The sequence below is a fragment of the Temnothorax curvispinosus genome, unplaced genomic scaffold (assembly GCF_003070985.1).
Source record: "Temnothorax curvispinosus isolate PA1 unplaced genomic scaffold, ASM307098v1 QBEX01015150.1, whole genome shotgun sequence".
Taxonomy (NCBI): domain Eukaryota; kingdom Metazoa; phylum Arthropoda; class Insecta; order Hymenoptera; family Formicidae; genus Temnothorax; species Temnothorax curvispinosus.
Genome location: NW_020224930.1, coordinates 161,027 through 182,450, shown reverse-complemented (window position 1 = coordinate 182,450; position 21,424 = coordinate 161,027). Strand labels below are relative to the sequence as shown.

General features: G+C 46.0%; 1 protein-coding gene across 1 annotated transcript; it reads left to right on the top strand.

Moving 5' to 3' along the window:
• The first annotated feature begins 521 nt into the window (after positions 1–521).
• Positions 522–21,372, top strand: LOC112465396. Its single transcript, XM_025032926.1, has 6 exons — positions 522–1,892; positions 6,277–6,315; positions 12,927–13,147; positions 18,466–18,712; positions 20,073–20,241; positions 20,336–21,372. The coding sequence occupies exons 2-6, from the start codon at positions 6,303–6,305 to the stop codon at positions 20,877–20,879; spliced, it is 1,194 nt and encodes a 397-aa protein (XP_024888694.1). The 5' UTR covers positions 522–1,892; positions 6,277–6,302; the 3' UTR covers positions 20,880–21,372.
• The last annotated feature ends 52 nt before the right edge of the window (positions 21,373–21,424 follow it).

Here is a 21,424-nt window from a genome sequence, read left to right as displayed (position 1 = left end):
CGCGCACGAGCGTGCGTGCGTGCGCGCGCACAAGAGCGCGCGGGGGAGCGAGAGAAAAGCGGAGAGGAAGAGAGAGAAAGAGAGAACGCGATGGCACGAGAAGGAAGAAGGAGTAGGAGCCCTTCGGAGGAGCTTCGACGAGGAGGCAAGGCAAAGTGGTAGTACGAGGGAGAACGCGTTCTGCCCGCCCACCCCCGGGCTTTCTCTCTCTCTTGCTCTCCTTGACCGAGTCAACCCCTCCAATCTTGCGGCCTTCTCTCTCTCTCTTTCTCTCTGTCTTCCGGCGGGGGCCACGGGCCGCGTTTCGCCGTGGGCACAACCCGGGCCACGGGCCACGAGCCACGGGCCACGCGGGCCTGCCCGATACAACATCCAGCACGCGACGACACGCTACCGTCACCTTCTCTCCCCCCCTTCTCATTCTCTTCCTCTCGCTCTGTTTCTCGCTTTCGTGCATTCTCTCTCTCTTTTTCTCGCTCCAGCGTACACACACGACGCGTACGACCGAGCCAGGAGTAGACACGGGCGGTGGCAGAGGGTACGGGGGACCTGACCGAAAGCAAAGCCCGTAACCCCCGTTTGCGGGCCGAGCCCACTTCAGACACGCCGTGTCCTCCGCGTGGTCCACATCATCTTGTCCTGACCGCCTCTCTTTCTCTCTCGCTTCCTCTTTGCGTTCCATCTTTCTCCCTATCTTTTTCTCCCTATCTCTTTCGCGCGCGCGCGTGTATCTCTCGCTGCGCTCTCGCGCCCTTGCCACGGTCTGCTCGTTGGTACCTGTGCTTGTGCCGCGTTCTCCCTCCTGCCTCCGCCTCGTCGACGCTCCACGTTCTTCTCCTCGAGCGGGTTCGCCGAGCGGCCGACCGCAGTTTGCGGTCTCCACCGCGAGTTTGCCCTCGCGTCGCGCGGAGACCTGGCACTCCGCCGGCTACCAGGAGTAACTGCACGTGCTCTGCGCCACGGGTACGAGGTGATGAGCGCCGGCCTGCCGAGAAGAGGAGGAAACAGTCGAGGAATCGCGGCCACGGGACTGCGACTTCCGACGGTGGCGGCTTTTCCCGAGGAGTCGGAAGCTGAACGCGTGATTACCAGTGAGCTCAACTAATTGTAAGTGGAAGTGGAACAGCGAGAACATTGTTTAAGAAGATTCCTCCGCGATAGACGTTTGGCCTGAAGGAAGATCGATTGATAAAAATCGACGTTGAGATGTTGCTTCTGCAGTGCGATCAGTTACGAGTGTAATCCTGCTGACGGGATGGTTGAGCCGTGATCTTGATGATTGATCGGACCTTTAAAGGAGCTAAGGAATGCGTGCGTTCTTCAAGTAAAAGAAGAACATCCACCTCGCGATTTCATCAAGGACAAGCCGATTGTACTTTGCGTGGCTATCGGAGCGAAATAAAAATAGAGGACGGACGAGACGCACGGAAGGAAGCGCCGAGATAAAGACCGGATCATCGGTTCACACGGCGAAAGGTGGTTGTTGAGAGAAACCTTCCTGTCATCTGACGTGACCATTATACAGTCAACTTCTCTCCCTCCCTCCCTCCTTCCCTCCCTTTCTCTCTTTCTTTTTCTATCCGTCTTTCCGGCTTTCGTGTCGCATCTACGTCTCATTGCCGTGAAAGCGGAGTCACTTCCTGCGTGTGGCAAACGCGCGACGCACGTCAGGACGACGACGTCTCGCCAGGACTCGAGGCGCGACGTCGTACGTGCCATGCAATGTCGGTGAATTGAATCGAGGCAAGAACGACAAGAATCGGGGAAGACCGAGGTGAAAAACGGGAAACGTGGGACACCTTCGAAACTGGTTACGAGGGAGGTCCTCGAGGAGATCGAATGCCACTCGGAAGCTAAGGAGTACACGGACTGATATCATAAAAAATCAACAGGTACGTACGGGGCTGCGCTCTCCTTTTCCTCTCGCTGGAACGCGCCGTGACGGACGTTTCCGCGTGTAATTGTGGCCGTCCCGGCTGGATAAATAAATTATCCGACGGGTTTCTTGCCCCCTAATTAGACCGATCCGCCTCGCGTCTCATTATTCGCTCGGTACCTATCGCGTTACCTCGTAACGCCCGACGGTAACTCAACGTCGACTTTCATAAACGTCGATATACGCCGTGTATTTGCCTATCGAGAAAAACTCACCCCTCGCCGTAATATACGTTTGCATCCGCGATGGACGTCGTCGACGTGAAGTCTGTGGTTGGCGAACGGCGGTTAATGATTCTAGCGGACATTCGATTATTGCTTCTCTTTTTAAACTCCTTCGCTCTTCTTTCTTCTTTAACTATATACATCTCGTTATGTGTCGGTGCGCTTCACGCGATTATTTTTAGTCTTGTTACTGGTCATTGCGTATTGACAGAAAAGGTATATTCCTGCAAGGAAAAATTATTTCTCATCGAAGCGCCGACAATAACAAAATCTGATCTAAATATATTACATTATCGCGGTGGTATTTCCGCGTTCGCGCGGCGCACGTGTGTCAGCGACGCATTCCCCTTGGTATCTCGCATCGGAAATACCCGACACTTATCGATACATTCGAACGCGCAACGACAGATTATCTCGTACCTGGGGCTTAAAATATATCAAAAAGAGGAAAAAATAACCCGCGACGATCTTATCGCCCGACGGAACCGACGACGGGATCCTCGCGGTGTGTCGCGCGGAACAGATTAAAGCTGAAATCATCGTGGCGTGTGCGTGCGTGTGTGCGATGACGCGACACGAAAATCAGCGGCGCTAATTACGCGATAATGATCCGACGGACGGCACGGTGGGACCGCCAAGGGGCCGCGAGACGGAAGAGAACCGAGAAGGAAGTCGCGGGGGCTGCGCTCGAACATGAGCATGAGCGAACCCCGTGACTGCGGCGGCGGTCTCGCGAGGAAGGAAAAGGGCGGATTTATACATATACTTATTCGGTCGGGATATAAGCGATAAATATTAAAGTTCCTTATAAAGCACAAAGTTCTACCGCTCTCTCGTTCGCTCTCTCGCTCCTTCTCTCTCCTCCTCTCTCTCCGCCTGCACGGTGGGGCCCTTGGCACGCCATCGCTTCATTTAAAATGCAAATTCGTCCGGATGGCGTGAACCACAGCGGCCCGAATTATTCTAATTACCCGCCCTCCCCCTCGGTCTCTTTCTCCCTCTTCGTCCGCCTCCACCCGCGCCTCTCTCTCTCGCCGATTTTTCTTACCGCGCTCTCGAAAGCTTATCCGTTCGGCCAGCTCGGAAGCTCGAAAAATCTTAAATTTCAGAGTCAGCGTGCCGTCGATGCGACGAACAAGATGATTCCGTATCGACGCGATTTACGAGAGATGAAACGAACGTTGCTTAAGTGCAGTACGTCAATGTTAACCTTGAATATTGTTGTAGATAAAGCGCACGTATGCTCGAAAACCCAACCTTCCTGATTATGCATATATAATTTATTAAATAAGATTGTTGAAGAAATACAGGCAGCTCGACTTCCTAACTTCTTTCGCGACGATCATTCCGTGATTTTACTTGTACGTGGTAAATTTTTTATTTTTTCGGGAAGAACACAGCGATAAATTGCGACCAGCAAAACAATTCCTAATTGATACAGGATAATTCGGTTCGAAATCGGTGGCGAGGAAAGAAGCGCCGGGAAGGTGACGACGAAAGGGTAACCCGCTCGCACGGTAGTCGCCTCTGGTATACGCATAAACGTGCAAAGTGTGCTGGAAACGAGCGTAGATTATCGCGGGTAACGTGTTCACGATCCGAGCGAGATGTCGTGCGCATGTAGGCCTAATATATTCAGATTTTTATGGCTGGTGGCGTATCGGTGATACGGCGGTCGGTCGGTCGTCGGTTGGTCGGTCCACCCTCCCGCCCCGCGCTTCTCCCGGCCCGTTTCGTTCCCCCGACGTCGCTGCTGCGGCGAGGCCTTCCTTCACGTACCACTTAAAGCGCGGGTAACCTAATGAATAAACAAAAACTAGATTTCGCTTAGGGCTTACACGTAAAAGCGTGACCTTACCGGCGATTTACCGCGGCTGCCGCGGTTCTCAAATCGACTCGAGCTATACTCGCTTCGTTCTCGCCGGAAATCTCAGATCTACTAGTCGATCGAGAATGACTGATTGAGTTTTTATAGTTTTTGTATTAAGCTTTGAGTAACACGTTTGTATTTTCCTCTTTAATACTCATGTAACACAATCTCTCTGATTTCTGTAGATTTTTTAGTTATAAAAGAAAAAATTGTAAGGAGAAAATTGTTCTATTGATAATTACGACTAAAAAATTAGAAAAGATATATTTGATATATCGTTCACTGGGAAAATCTGATGTTCAATCATTCACAATATAATAATGACAGTCTAGTAAGAATCTAAGAAATGATTGACGAAGCGTAGAGACTATCTTATTTCTACAAATCTAAATTTTTATTTTATTTCATGAGATTAATGCGAGAATAATAATTGCGCGCGTCGAGAATGCAACGCGCATTCGCAACATTTGCATGCGTTTACGGTGGCGAGGAGAGCAAACGGAGAAAGAAAGGGAAAAAGGGAAGAAGGTAAGAGGGCGGAACACGTGTTCGCGAGAGTAACATCGGCAAAACACGTGGCACGCGAGAAACGCGATGCTCCGGCTCACCGTGGCCTCCGGTTCGTTTGATTTATAATAATCGCTCAATCCTCATTACGGGAAGCTTCATCCCCGCGGGGACGCGAACCAACGAGATTGCCCGGCGAGCGTCGCCGTCGGGCCGAAAGTAATCCCGTCCCGTGGCAAAAAGCTCATGCATTCTTCGCCGCTCGTTGTCGTCGTCTTCGTCGTCGTCGTCGGGAATCGAGCCGACAACGCGCGATCATAGACCGTATACCTTTAACGAGTAAAACTTGACACCTTGAAATCGCTGCGCGATGGAATTTAGTAGCCCTTCGAGCTGCGACACACGTGCAATCCGCTTTTTTCGCCGAGGCCGAAGACTCGTCGCTTCGCGTGGCCGGATACGCCGGATCTTTACGGACTCGTTTTACGTTTACGGAGAAAAATATATATATACGGAGAGAATTGATGAGAGAGACGGGAGGGCGATTAGAAATTATTTTGCCGGGCACGTCTTTTAGGCACGAAGAAAGAACGGCGTTCTTTCCCGATCGAAGATATAAATTAGCGGTTACAGGCTGGAAAGTAGAGAATATCGCTACGAGGACACGCCGCGCCGGCTAGGATGATGGTTGGGCATGAAGAAATGAGTTTTCATCAAGACTCCGTGCAGGGCATAGCCATTTCGACTATATGGATACCGCGTAACGTATGTAATAGTTACATCAGATTAGAACCTGCGATGGGAGGGAGGGGACGAGCGTGTAACCAGGCTTAATGCCGGGGTAAGCATCGAGTCACGGGGGTGGAGGCGGATCGTACTTATTACACGTATATATACCTTGAAACACGTCCTCGCTGTGCCACACACATACACACATGTACGCACACCTGCGCGAAGAGCAGCAAGGGTAACTATGGAGGGTAAGGAGTCGCCGGTGACCGCGCAAGGGCGGGCGAGGGGTGCTTCGGTAATCGTGCATTAATTTGCATCACAAAGTACACGCCACCCGCCACGCTACGCACGCATTCCACGTAGTTTTCCGCTCGCTCCTTCTTCTGTCCCGGCGCGAGTTCTCAAATCGGGATTTCTTGCGCCGCGCCGTCAGGCGCCGATCTGCTCTTATGATGTTAGACGTGGAAATGTCGAAGGGATCGAGGCTGACGAGTAACAATATGAAAAGAGATGCGAATCCCGTCCACCGGATGACGATCCAGGAATTTCGTGCGCGTCGCGGTAATTTATGCAATTAGTGTAAAAACTGAAATATGAAAATGAAGTTGTCGGCGCTCGGTGAGCGGCCCCAGCACCGCCGCTGCCGCGATCTCGCCGCGATCTTCTGTTCGGGAATGAGAGTCACGGTTTGCGGCTACCGGCGGCAATATTTTGCCGCGCTTTGCCTTATCGGTACGGTTGCATATTTAAGGGTTGCCATGTCAAGCGTCAAGCGCGCCCTTTGAATACATTTAAATTCATTAACGGCGAAGGCTATACTCCCGCTATATACTCTATATAATACGTCGCGCGCGGCGAAGAACACGCACACACGGCGCGCAATGGTGCTCGCGATACGCCACTCACGAAGGATCTACGGCGATGCGCACTACGTTTCGCGTTATACACACCGTACAACTTGCAGTTTGCTGTTAAGTTTTAAAGACCGCGTACTTGTTCTGTTTCAGATACGGCACGCTGATCGCTCGTCGCCATGCCGCACACTGGTGAGTAAGATATTTGCTCCTCTCAGATTTCTTCAGACTTCAAATTTCATTTCTTCCTTCGATTGGAACACGTGCGTATCCCGGTCGCAGGATGTCCCAGAACTCGCGATTTTAGTTTCTACGGCTGTTGAATTTGTAGTGTCAGATTATACTCAATTTGAGTCATTTTTAACCATTCTTATAAGTCGTCACTGCTTCTCAATACGTCATTAATTTAACTAAACCAATGAAGTTAAAATATTGTTTTGTGTTAAAATAATAAATTTTGACACATGGTAGCTGAAAATAACAAAATGTTATTTAAGATATTGGTTTAATTTTCATCCTCTAATATTTAAGAATGTTTCCTGACCAATTTGGAGTCGATCTTTTCTTGGCGAAAATGTCGAGGGAGATCGCAATTTATTCCAATTTTCTACATCGCAAAAAAACTCTACTTCTGAAGAATATAATTCGTTCTTGTTCTGCAACCGCTTATTACTCGCAAATTATTGATATCGTGATATTTTCGCTAAAAAAATCGAGTTTATATTAATTAAAGAATTCATCATTAAAATTAAAATTACGAATTATGGAATACGTATCTAATTGGAATTGTGAAATCAAGCAGAGTTCAATAAATAATCAAGTTTCTCATCAATCTCGTTGATGATATCACTCTCTAATATTAATAATAGATAGACTTATTGTTAGACAATACTAATTGTAGTGCATTTCGGTTTTGTCAGGAATTTTGAGAAAGTAATGGCTAAAGGATTAAATCGTTAAATCATTTCACTATAAGTGTACGCATAGCGTATGCTAATTCATAGCCGAAAAAGACGTCGCGTCGCGTCGGCTCGTCGCAAACAGCAGCTAGTTTGCTAAATAGCCAATCTCACCGGGTGTTTCGGTCGGCTTCGCTTCCTGACTTATGTGAGAAAGAATGTAACACGTCGTTATGGTTTCCCCGGGACGGGGTCAGCTACCGTCGCGTCGGCGAGATCACAGGTCGCGATCGGTCGTGAAAATAAAAATTTCTACCTTCCTCCTCTTCTTCTATACCAGAAGAGAGTCTCCCCTTCTCTCCTGGCTGCCTCAAGGCTAAATTACGCTTTGAAAGGCAGTTTGACAGTAATTAACGAAGAATTTTATACCGTGGATCGAACGCCGACATCTATAGGCCTATTATTAAACGAGTATAATTATAATCTACCGTCTCTCCTCTCTGTTTCCCTCCTCGCTACGCTGATGCCTGATGCTCGTGGTAAAGAATCCTGCCTGGATCCCGCTCGAGCGATCAATCTCTCGCTCTTCCGGCGAGGCACCGCGGTGCGAAATCTTCGAAATTAGAGAAAGTATTCTCCGTTTCGGTTGTCGCGGCCTTCCATGAATTGGGATATTAATTTTGCCAATGCAAAATCTTGTCAACCGAACGATTTGCTTGATGCCTCTCTTTAGAAACTTTCTTGGATCACTTCGCATCAACGAAATGCAGCGAGATCGTAGAAGACTTTCGATGTGTATAACGACTTTGCCACATATAAATTATGGCGAAACATTATGCGGGCAATTTTGAAATGCGCTACTATATCAAAAAATTATTTACAAGATTATAGAGGCTATATTGAATGATGTTATCAAGATTCATAATGCGCACTTCCCAGATTCAATGTTACCTTTTAATTATCAGCGAGCTCGCATGCTACATATGTTATTTCTTAATTATCAGCAACATCCAAGTCGCGGATAATCATTGAAGCGATAAACGCTTAATAACAGCCGCTGTTAACCATCTTGATACACTTCCATTTAAGGCTATCTCTCGCATGTGTTCTTTTAAAATAGATGATGACGGGGCCGATATCGCGAGCGAGTTGAACGGTGACCGATTCGGCATCGATTCCGAATCGGCAAATCGCGATTCCCGGTACGAGACGTGCTCGCTCTCTCAACAGAGAGAAAAAAATCTGTTAGCATGGGTGCGGATCGTGATTACAGGTAGGGCAGGTGTAGAGTTTGGTTAAGGCCTAAATGGCCAGCGCGATAGCGATCGTTGTTGGCGATCGCATTAGCCGGCTAATTCTAAGCTAAGCCAGTATTATATTTTGAGAGATATCCCTTTTTATGCGCTCGCCGAAGAACCTTGTGCTCGTAATTTGACAATTTGCACTCTGTTGAGAAAATATAGGCTGGAATATAAAAGGAGATTAAAAATATTGATATCCTATAAAATTGTAATCTCTAATATATATCTCTAATATAGTTATCCTGGAAATTGATCAATTTAACACTCTAAAAGTTCTATAAAATTTTTTCCAAATAACAAAAATAGAAAAGAGAAAGAAAAAAGAAACCGTGATATGAATGTAATTCTTAATTTTGTCATTTTTAAAGCAATAATATATTAATGCAATAATATATGTAACGTTAATTTTTTTCTTGAAAATCAATTACGTAAAATAATCTAATTGTGATAAAAATAGCGTGCACGATTAGATAACAAGAAATTTTATACATTACTACATTTTATTTCTTCGTAATTAGCTTCGTAATTGGCTTGATGAGCTATGTGCATTTAGTCGGTAATGTATCAAAAAGTGGTCAAGGTTAAAACGCATTAATATGGTAAAAAAATTAAATGCTTTTACGAGAAATTTATAAGGATAATTATGTATATAAATTCTTAAAGCTTTAATTAATAAATAATAATAATTATTTAATAAAATCTTTTTGGTCTAAAACAGTGAAATCTCCATAGTATCGACTAGAAATTCAATCAAGATCGCGTCCGATAAATTGGCAAAACTTTGGAAAAAACGAATATCACAAATATATTTTGCATTGCAACACTGAATATTCTTAAAAAATTTAAATTCAGTATCTGAAACTATAAAAGATATATATTTATAAACGTTTGCCGATTTAAATAAACTATTACTTTCCTGGCAACAATTGAAAGGAGAATAAGGCAATTTAAAAAAAAAAGATTATTCCGCGGACGGAAAGTGCACGTAAAGTACTCATCACGCTGAAAAAGCTGCGCATTTAATGTACAGCGTATAGCATCTATTATCTATTTAATAAACCAGATCGTCTGCACATCCGACCCGAGAAGCGCGCGGTTTATCGCCTTTAATTATTGCAAACGCATGTTTATTAACATCCCGTGCCGTTATCAGAGATAACAGTTATTTTGCGATTACGTCCGCGTAGCAGCCTATATTTCCGAGCGGTTTTTTACCAATTCTATCCCGTTCGCCTCTACGCCTTGGCCCCTCTGCAGATCGGGCGTTTCCGGTATTCCGATTTCCGTGCGTGCACTTTTTGTCTCACGTAAACGAGCGGTTCCGTGCTGTTTATGATGCAACGTGGCCAGAACCGCGCCGTTAACGCGCGGTTCCATTATTTCGCGGATCCACCGGCAGATTTGCAGTTAGATAAAGACGCCATTTCGGTCAGTTTTTTGCCGTAATAATAATTTGGCCCGCTGTGTCCGTCGCTTACGCGTCGCCCGTCCGTCTCTCCCGTTGTCCGAAATGCGTAGCGTGTATAATTTTCGTGGTGCAATCGCGTCACAGATTGGTGTGCCCGGCAGAACGAATGAAGGACGCATTAAGAGACAGATAATTAAGATAATTAATCAATTATACAAAAATGGTTGAGCAAACATTAATTTACCGGTACAAGCTCGAAGTTGAAGGATTTTGTTCAATGCCAAGATCCGGTCTTTATTTATTTATTGATGAAAAAATGCTCTGTTAGGTATCGCGTATTTGAAGGTTCAGTACAGCCATTAATGAATAAGGTACGTGCGAGCACGCGAGACACGCATTCCCCGGAAGTAATTTCGCCGAAAAGTAATTTCTCCGAAAATGAGTCTTACCGGCTGTGTGTCCCTGTCACCAATCGAAAGACCCTTAAATTATCCAATAAGGACAATCCGTCACGCCTTCGACCGGTGGTCATTATCAGCAATTCCCACTTCGTGCGGGCTCGCTGCTGCGCGACCGTCACGTCCGCTCCCGCTCTCGCGAGAACGTCATGAAATTGTAGAAGCGTTTCGTAATTTCGGCCCCGGGACACATAATGACTCTTTCGCGAATCGCGCTTACACGAAATAAACAGCTAATGGGCGCATTAATTGGAAAACGATTCTTATCTCCCAATTTAAAAGTCGCGCATATACATGTACACGTAAACTATTAGGAAGTAAAATTATTAGGAATTATCCCACGAGATATAAAATCTCGGGGGCATGTAAAAAAAAACTCGGCATCACGAGTATAATCGCCCTGATCATTTGCTTCCCAGAGCGCGGAGGCTCCTTCGGGGAAGTACGAGTCACGGGAGTGATCGCGATCGTCCGTCAATTAGCCCGTAAAACGCCAAATAAAGCTCAGATTCGAGGAATCCGAGAGTAATGCCGGTGGAAAAGAGATTGACGAAAATCTTTTCTTTGGCGTCTCGAATACGCGGCCGCTCGTTATTTCTCCAAGCTGGTTCGGAGGTCTGTCGGCGTCAGTGATCGTGGTAATGACATAATTAGTCGGCGCGGATAATAATTAGCGATCGTCCTGGTACGCGCGGCTCGTCCGTGCATCCGGACGGTGTCTACGTGAAGGCGCGTGGCTCGATTTATATAAGTCGTCCATGGCATTTATGCTTTTGGTCTCTTTCGCCCTTTTATATTTTCTTTCACGAGGGAGAGAACGGATCGTTAGCAACGCCGCTTCTGTGCGGCCTCCTCTTTCTCTCTCGTTCTCTTTCGGCTCTAGTTACGTCGATAATAATCGCGCCGACGAATAAAAGCGATTATTCCCATTACCCGGCAAGTTATTATTCGTTAAATTTATATACCTGGTCGATGATTACCTCCACAGTGCATCCGTGCAGAACCGCAACCGGGCCAGATTGCTCGCATCCTTAAACCTCTCCCTACTTTGCCCTCGGCTATATTACAACATCATTACGATTGTAAAGATTTCTAACTTGCAACGTGACAGAGCGTTATGTTATTAAAATCTGATTGTAATTACGAAAATGTATCATGTGTCTTTCATGTTATTCTTTGGCATAACGACACATTAATTAAGACACGCGAGAGTTTTTTCTTCGGATCCGGATTTCACGCTGCCGAAAGTTGTCGGTGCAGACTTAAGACTAGAAATCTCAACTTGGAAACAGCAAACTGAATATTAAGCGACAGAGATTCCCATGTGAATTCCGAGCCGCGTGTAATTATACCGTTAACTGATCGTCGTCGAAAACTACGATCCGAAAATTAAGAATTTTTCACGTGTGTCGAATAAGCCGATCGAAGATTTATGAGATGCGGCTTCGATACAATGGTGTGAGCTCGTTCCACGGTCTATCCGAACTTCTTCTAGCCGACGTGCAACGTTTCGTGTAACGAGAAGACAAACGGAACCTACCGTATATAACTCAGATTTTATTCGACGCCTTAATGCGCGCGCCGGGCCGCGGATCGTTTAAGCGCTCATTTTCGACGGCGGGACATAAAATCGATGATCAATTGGCGTTTTTATTCGCGCGCGACGAGCCGGTCATTACGGTTTTACGACACCACTGCGGGGGAATAATATCGGTTTTATAAAATTTTCGACAAGTGCTGCGTCGGTTATGCGACGTGTCGCGCATGCAATGCGTAAATAACTTGTCGTCCGACGTGATTTAAGTCAGCAACACATTGTGGGTTTCATATTCACGCGCTGCTGAATATGAAAATTACGCGATTACACGTTTTTATGAATTTGAATATTAAGAGGAAAAAAAAATACGAAATGGTTTCTAAAACGACCACTCGGCCTCGTCTTAACGTTTCATCCCAATTAATTAACTTTTTTAGGCTTCGTCGATGGGTCTAAACTCCTGAATCTTCGAATTATGTTAATTTTTATTACACCCGATTTAACATGTGAAATTTTAAAATCGTCGAATTTTACTGAAAGTTGTTTCATAATAAAGTATCTAATTACATATTTGGAATTTGTGGAAGTTTTAAGTGAACTTTGGCGAGAGGAACGAAATAACAATTGCGCATAAACAGGAACCAATTTATGGCGTCTCTTTACACGAAATAAATTTAGTATTTCATGGAAGTCTTTTGCAAGTGCCGAAATAATAGCGGTTAGTACACGAACATTTGATATATCTTTGTTGCATAATATCAACGAAGTATAGTTACTTGATTCTATGTTAATTGCAAACGACCTCCGAAGAGTACAGATGTCGGGATTTCGCTGTGAACGCTACACACACACGATCTTCCTAATATTACTGAAAATAATGACACGTCTTTGCCCCGGACGGAAAGGCAGGGGAGGGAACGTTCTTTCCGTGATATTCGTCGTAACAATGTCATTAGAGGACCAGAGGCAGAACCGCACCGTCAGAGAATGCACCTGCCGACCTTCTCGGACGACCGCGAGCGCATTATTAGCAGATTTCCGACTGTCCTCCTCTGAATCGATAAACACCTTTTGCCGTTCTATATCGACGCGAAATCTCGAATCGCCTCCCGGCCGACTTTGGGCCGACTTATCGCGCCAATCGTTATGTCGCCCTATTAACACAATAACGCGACTGACTGACTGACTATACTCTTCCAGGACAAGCCGGGGTGAATCAATTAGGCGGCGTCTTTGTGAACGGCAGGCCGTTGCCGGACTGCGTGCGCCAGAGAATCGTGCAGCTCGCCATGGTCGGAGTCAGACCGTGCGATATTTCTCGACAGCTACTCGTGTCCCACGGCTGCGTCTCCAAGATACTCACGAGATTCTACGAGACGGGAAGTATCCGACCCGGCAGCATCGGCGGAAGCAAGACGAAGGTAAGATCAACCTCTGATCGAAGCTCGCGATTTTTAGAGAGGTATCTATACGTTACAATGTGCAATTGGACTCTTTCTTAATTACAATTGTACAGTTTTTTTTATCTCGATTATCGACACATCTCATTGTTATTATAATGCACAAATGTGTAAAACTAAGAATATTTCATATTTCATGTAAAAATATATTAGAATAAAGTATGAAATATCTCAACACACAATTTTTCGGTGACTTATTACTAAAGTAACTTAATATTTACAGAGTATTTAAAAATGAATTTAGAAATTCGAATTGCACATTGTTTAATGAACTTGTAGATTTTTCTTTGAAAAAAAAAAAAAAATTAATTAAATGTCAATATCAGAAAGTTATTTGAGAATAAAGGTCGGACGTTGGGCATAAAATGCGCGGTAAGAGTGCGACTCTCAGGAAAAGATTAATGTCGGTGGCTTTGCAAAAACACGTGAAAACGAGCGATCGCGCATCAGCGTGCGTTAGCGGGCGGTGGCTCTGATGAGAGTCAGTTCTCCCTCTGCGCGTATACACGGTCAAGGCATTCCTGATGTGATTTTAAGTAAGGGCTGCGTTTTGACCGTGCATGCAATTATCCAAACACCTTGCAGTGCGAGTATCAGCATTTTCATGATTTAATGGTTTTACATGGTTCTCCTGCATAACATTCGAGCGACTTCCCGGCTCCGTAAATTAATCGATAGATACCTCGATGTTGAAGAGGAACCGCCGTCTTCTCTCGTCGCGACGTCGCGGAAGGAAACTTCGCCTCGCAATCAAGATCGATCTCGCGAAATCGTGGGACACGTTTCTATCGTTCGTTCGTAATCACGCTCGTCGTGAAATTTAACGTCAAGTCACAGGTTTTTTATCACATCATGGCGTACTCATGTCGCTCGGGAACGTTATTTCGCCCCCCGGGCGCGCATCGCGAAGCTGCCAACGGCGGACGCTCGCGGTATCGCGCACACACGCCGCTAATGACAATATAATTGCACGGTGCGTATATGTACTGGGAATTTCTTATGATGCGCCAACCGCGGACTGTTACTCTGTGCTTAATGAATTTATTTTAATAACGTCGCGTTGGCGTGCATCGACCTTTCTCAAGTCGCGAGTTGGAGTTTGGTACGCCGATGAAAGAGAACGGAACAGAACAGAGGGAGAGGAAGAAAGAGAGAGAGAGAGAGAGAGAGAGAGAGAGAGAGAGAAGAGGTGGCCCTTAGAATCCTGAAGAGGACATTTAAATTCCGGATGGAGCACGGGGAAGGGGGCCCGATTACGCGCGCATGTAAACGATAGTCATCATCCGCCATTACCGGCGTTCGTTTTATTTCACGTATGTCAAAATAGTCCCGTGGCGAAATAATGGTTGCGCGCTTAATACGGCTTAGTCCTGAAGTCCTTTTTATTTTAACCGCGATCTACGCGATCGGCTGACTGAATTCTTCGCTTTTTCTTCTCCTCTTTGCGACAAGTAAACGGCAACCTCGTGTAATTTGGGGGAGAAATTAGGAAGACGTACGAGCCCCCCTGAGAAGCAAGTGTATGAAGGATCAAGTCGATCAAGTCGCTCGCCTTGCACGCGCAACTTATCTTTGCCCGCCCACCGTCATACGCACAAAAGATCTCCTCTCTCGAGGAGATCGTTAGATAATAAGCCGACTCGGCGGCTCGTCACTATCCCTGTCTGTAAGTGGCTTTTACAGCGATTTAAAATTACGCCGATAATTAAATAATGGCTACTAGGTAAATCCTTTGATTGCCTGGCAGTATTAACTCGTCGGGCCCCTCGAGAACCGGCATTTAACCGCATCCCCCCCACACCGGTACCTCCCCACACGTCGATTTCCATCGAAGGAGAACGTTCCGATTTTCCTGCTGAGTAACGAAAGATGAACGGTGCGCTCTGTCGAGAGATAACGTTGCTCTCAATTTTAAGTCTGTTATTACGACTTTCCGCGCCCTCCTCGACGCGGTATCCCACGATATTGCCCTTCGGTCACAGATGATCTTCCCGGGCGCGAATTTGGTGTAAACTGCGCGCGCTCTCTCAGGTGTTTTATACCAGAGCACTCCCCTCGGGCGACTACGCATATTTGCAGTAAGACCTAAGACTCAATAGCCGTGTTTAATTAAATGCGCGCTCTTGGACAGATTAATTTCCAACGGCGCGCGATTCAGTCTCTCCGTCTCGCGCGTCGTTGCATCGTGCGGTGCAATTTATTAGCGTGCGATCTCGCGAAATTAATCGACCGGCTATCGGCGAATCTACACGTGTTCTCGAGCGCGGTACGTAACATTTTCGTCCACGTACTTTCTCCGTTATCCTCACTCTCTCTCTCTCTCTCTTTCTCTCTCCTGTCATACGCACGCGTGCGCGTCAACGTGATACGTGTCGGATAATAGGGCGGCGGCACGACAGAGAAAATTGTCTCATGAAAAATGCACAGATCGCGTCGAAGCCGCGGATAATAAAGTGGAACGTCAAGGAAAAAATCGCCGCAATCCGCCCCGTACATACGCGCAACGAATCCAAAAAGCTTTCTCTCCCTCATATAACAAACTGGACATATAACACCGCGACAGAGTACCCCCGTCGTGACGCTTTAACCCTCTTTACCCCCGGATTCGATAACGATCTCGCGGGTTTCTCGAAACCGTTAAGGGAATACCACTCGCACCTGGGAATGATTATTGTCACGGCTTCGACCAGCGGGACATTCATTTTCTCGGCGTACAGTTCACGCTCGGCGATCGGACGATTTTCCCTATTTATCTGGCAATTAAGATCTCGCTCGCGGTCTCGGCGGAAATACGCGCATGGACGTGTATTTATTTTCTCGATGCATGATTTAACAGCGCTTGAAAACACCGCGACAAATAGGAACAAATCGTGCTTTATTCCCACGACGCGGAGTTGCGCTTTAAATGAGACTTCCCAATCGATCGCGCTTGAAAGATTTGCTTTAGAAACTGTGAATAGACAAATATCACGTATATAATACACGTATATATGTACGTACATATTGGTTAATGTCAAAGGTATATCATATTTATTAAATAAAGTAAAATGTTTTAGTAAAATGGTCGGATTCATGTACTTTTTTTTTCATTCAGAGAGAAAGTTCTAATCCCTTTCTTTCGAAGAATTTTAGTTTTCTAACTTTACAGAATACAAACTATAAAAAATAAATCTTTTATACAAACTTAATGTACGTATTTCGGGTTAATCGATCTTCTTAGACTCGCTGTTTTCATCTATTGTGCCATTTTACTTCACTTTCCTAACGACAAATCAATCGTCTCTCATTTCCGACGCCACCGGCGCGTCCAGGTGGCATGAGAAAAAAAATGGGGCGGAAGGTGTCGACGGTCGTCGTCGCCCTTATCATTCACGAGCACTCGGGGCATTCGGGGCGCATGTAGCGGGGCGCGCAACTTACGCGCGATAATTACCGAGTTGGTGAACCTGTTCGTATATACACGGCCCGGTATATGCGGGTTATCTAACGTTTAGTGCCAGATGTCCATTCTGCCCAGCCAATTTCCTCCGACGGTAGTCTCACACACACACACACACACATAAACGCACACGTACATGAACATGTACAACGCATGCTCACGTGCGTGTCCGCGCTTCGATGTGCCCGGACGGTGACGCGGAGGGTCCGCATTAGGACGCACCGTATATATTGTCGGAGCAGGGGTAATTGTGGCAACGACGACGACGGAAGTGTCAGATTAGAATCTGAGATGCTCCCGGGAGCACGCGATGCTTGTCCTAAACCCCCTCAAACTATTAGGCGGCCCTCTCCGACTCTCTTTGCTACCCCCGAGGCACTAGCCCCTAAAGCCCTAAACGTTCCCGCCAGTGGTGCTTTCACCTGCGAGGATTTCGGATAATGACATCTTGTACACTTCGTATTAACTCCTTAACGATTTTCGTGATCTCAACTGGTCGTTGCTATCCAAAATCGAAATAAGAGAAGGATATGCTTTCTACCGTTGATTAGTCTTCGAGTTCGACTTGCCCGCGACGAAAACTTATTTCCAATGGCTTACGAATGAGGCATTTTTCTTTGAGAGAAGAAATCGATTAGGCTGAGCAATCACGCGAGAATTTACGGCGACCCTGTTATTCGAGGCCTATATAATTCTTTGCAGCCGTATACCGAGCACATCGATCGACGCCCGACCGTTTGTCTTTATGCCGATCATATCGATCGTTGTCCGGTGCACCGCGGATATTTATTCTGCTCCTCTTCGAAACAATTTGTCGAGAGAGATCGTATCGGGGCCCACGTGGCCGGGCACAGACTACCGACGCGCGGAACGCCGAGGCATCGATCTTCTCGCGGAATGAGATCGGTGCCGGGTAATCGACAGGTTCGGTAATACCGTTCCGCTCGGCGATATGTATACACGTACGATATGTAACGCGTATACGAACCCCCGCGCGGGCATGGAACGTGCACCCGTGAAGATGATCATCTTTTCCCCGAGCGAGATCTCGATACGTCTCGCTCGCGCCTGCCCATCGCCCCCCCAAAGAGATCGGCGATCTCGAAATCTGTACGGCCCGGAATAACATTTCCATCGCGTTAGCATAAAATTATCCGCGTGCCATTACCGTTCATTAGCAAGTCAAATTAGCCGCGCGGCCAGATTGAGCACCACTGGGGCCCCCCTTTCTTTTGGAGTATAAGCGAAACCGATGGTGGGCCTCGTGGCAGGCAACGGCACCGGTGGACGGTACCAACCGACCGGACAACCCGTTTCTTTGGCGAACGGGGGCTAAACCGAAATAAAGTGGGTAGTGCCTTCGCCCACCGTACCGGACGGGCTCTCCTCGCTATCTGATTGACGACCCCGTCCGTGCTCTTCACCTGTGAACGACATATGCGTGTGCGACTCGCTACGACGACGGTGTGACCGCGTTCGTGTTAATTTGTCGATGAGATAACGCGCGCGATTCGGCTTTAAAAGAAAAGACGGAATGATTAACAACGGCATCCTGGCAGCGATAAACATCCTTACGGACGGTGGACACAAATGTTCAAAATTGAAAGTTTTTTATCTTAAAACTTGAAAAAATTGTTAATTTAATTACAAAAATATATTAATGTTAAGTATTTAAAAGTTGCGACAAATAATGATTTTTCTCGATAATTTCGTTAAAGAAAAAATGATTCCAAATTGATTAAAGAATGAAAAGCGAGATATACATATAATATATGAGACACGCATCTATCTCTGTACATTTATTGAAATATATTTAATTTATATACTGTATATGTTGCAGCAAGTAGCCACGCCGACAGTGGTAAAAAAGATTTTACGGATGAAGCAGGAACAGCCGACCATGTTCGCCTGGGAGATCCGCGAGCAGCTCGCGCGACAGGGAGCTTGCGATCCCCAAAGCTTACCTTCCGTATCGTCGGTCAATCGTATTCTTCGAGGTGGCGGGCTTCATACTGATATCCCTGCCATCGAGAACGGCGCATCTGGCGGATATACGTCACAAATTCCGTCGAACGCTGGAACCAGAGGTAAAAAATTAGCGACGATACTAAAAGGACTCGAGACGATTGTTCGTTGTCGTTATCGGACAGTTAATGTACGGATTTGTCGAATACTAAACCGAAGAAGATGGACGATAGTTGAAGCGAGAGACGCGCGGGTGCATATTTTCGTTGCAAAGCTTCGTGAGTTATTATGTGTAGACCGAAGCTGCGTTGCTGCGAGTGCACCATTACAGACTAATAACGCTTTAAACACCTGTCCCTAGCGTGGAATCGCGGATCTTTTTTTTTGCGGTTATTTCCAGAAGAAAGACGATAAATGTCCGAAAATGGCGACGGCGAGCGCGCCGAAGGAGAAGAATAGCAAGAATGATCGTGACAAGCGGAAGGGAGGGTGGGAAAGGGCAGATCTTTTCGAGATACCCCGTTGCCGTGATTGACTCGTCAGCAAAAGCCACGCAGACCCAGGCAGGGCAACAGACACGCAACCCCGTGCTGTCGAAACGGAAAATTTGCCTCGCAATTTGTATCGCTGGATGCTGGAAGCGGTGCTCAATTTACCGGCTTTGAGCAGCTAATTGCGAAACGAGCGTCCGGGCTCTTTTCGTCTTCATCCTTCTCTCAAATCATTTCACTTACGAGTGACAGTTCTCTTTCTAAATAATATCTAAGAATTAAGGAGCTTTTTGTGCCGAATTAAAATATATTACTTTGAGGTAACGCGAATATCGTAATAAATAGGAGGAATTAATATCTACTACTAAGATCAATTTCTTAATAATATACTCAAACAATATAGGCAAAAACTAGATAATTAAACGAATAGAAATTAAAGTAAAAATATCTGATAGATTCGACGACTAACAAAGATTATGAATCATATTCTTCTTCTTCTTAAATTGTATAGCACCTAATCCCAATGGGATCAATTAACGGCTAGTCGAACGGCTAGTCGAAAATAGTTAATCCAAACTCGGGTAAAAGTGATTCTTCTCAAAGATGGCTTACAATGGCCAAGGAAAACGGAAGGAAAAGTATAATTGTGCGTGTATGTAATGTGTACCTGTATGTGAGTGTCCGCGGTGTTGTGAACTCGGGTCAATCCGTGGGTTCGTTAGGCCCAAGGAATTGCGCGAATCAATTCCCCCTGCGGAATATGAATCCTATATTACATGGCTTATTTTTCACGACAAATAAAAAATAATGGACAACATAACGTATACGGACAGCGTATACTATACAATAAATATAGTACAACACGTGCCTGCGTAGTTTTTGATGAAATGTAATTCCGAATATCTGTATTTATGGAGAGAGAGATTTCTTTTAATGACTGCGAAACAACGTGAAAATTGTAGCAATAACAGTTGCAATTATTTTCTCGTAGATACACTCATGAGAACGGATTATCAGCTGTTCTACCCGGGCGCTCTAGGACCGTTGCACATTTCTACGAACACCGGCAATACCGGCACACCGTCGTGGAATCAGAGCTTCTACTCGTCCCTCTATCAAGCGACGACCTTGCACTTGCAGCATGGAATGCAATCCTTCGCGTAAGTTCACCGCGACAGAATTGATTTAACAAATAATTGATTATATAGACGTATTCCCGTGTGATCAAACACGTTTATAATTTCGTTTTCACAGACCTTTAGATGCCGAACGTTTGTCAGAGCAAAACGGCGCGCAAAGTCAGCTGGAGCTGAAGTCGAGTTCGAGCTCGACGGCCGGCAGCGACGATTCGCTGGACAAGAGCGACCTGGATGAGAACTTGGTCGAATCACAAGACCACTATAAGTCCTTTCGGAGCACGCCGATTATCCTGGAGCTTAGCCAGAAAATCGGCAGCGATCGGAGCGCGTTCGTCAGGCACGGTACGCCCAATTCGCACGCCATGAACTCGGACAATCCGCGCGAGAGCCCGATATCGATCGTCGAGACGTCGAAGCGGGATCCTCCAACGTCGCACAGGATCCGCGAAACGAAGAACACGAGTCCAAGTACGACGATGACGACGAATGAGGGAGCGGCGGTGGAGAATCAGCCGCCGCAGCCGCAGAAGAAGAAGAATCCCTACTCGATAGAGGAGCTGCTCAAAAAGGACGAGAGCAAATCCACGTCCAGAAGGCCGAGATTGCCCAACATCGGCGTGGTCCAACCGTGCGGCATTATCGTGAGCAAGGAAATTTAAGGATGTCGATCTCGTGTCGAGCGCCCAAAGGCTGTCAGAGTTGCAAATATACGTTGCTTTTGCGTTATTTACACGAAGTATAGACCATATCGAAATTCAGCGATGAAGCTTTGCTCGGGCGGACGTTATACAGTGTGAGCATACATCATCGGCCATAGGTACGTGTGTAGTATTAGCGGGTGCAAAGAAAAATTGTACGATGTAAAACGCATTTGATGAAAGTTGAGTATAGCAGGGTAGAGGTAGCAGGAAATTGAATACCATTGACAAGGAAAGGCTCAGAACTCGACTGCGTTGATTTAAAACTTGGCAGGATTACAAAGAAAGTTTCCTCAAACAATACTCTTATTTGAGTGCAGATGATCAATCATTTTCGAGATATTTTATCAATAAATTTAATGGCGTCTTTAAAGTTTATTAGTACACTCACATACGAGTATTTGTGGCATAGTGTATATGGTAACTGTTTCGTAATTATTTTATTTATACGTTATTTTATATCATGACTATTTATATTATAATTTCTATAAATTTTTTATGTTAAA

Excerpts from the sequence above, each read along its gene's own strand:
- LOC112465396 (XM_025032926.1), top strand. Across the intron at positions 13,148-18,465 it reads TCGGCGGAAGCAAGACGAAG|CAAGTAGCCACGCCGACAGT; the intron begins GTAAGATCAACC and ends TATATGTTGCAG. Across the intron at positions 18,713-20,072 it reads GTCGAACGCTGGAACCAGAG|ATACACTCATGAGAACGGAT; the intron begins GTAAAAAATTAG and ends ATTTTCTCGTAG.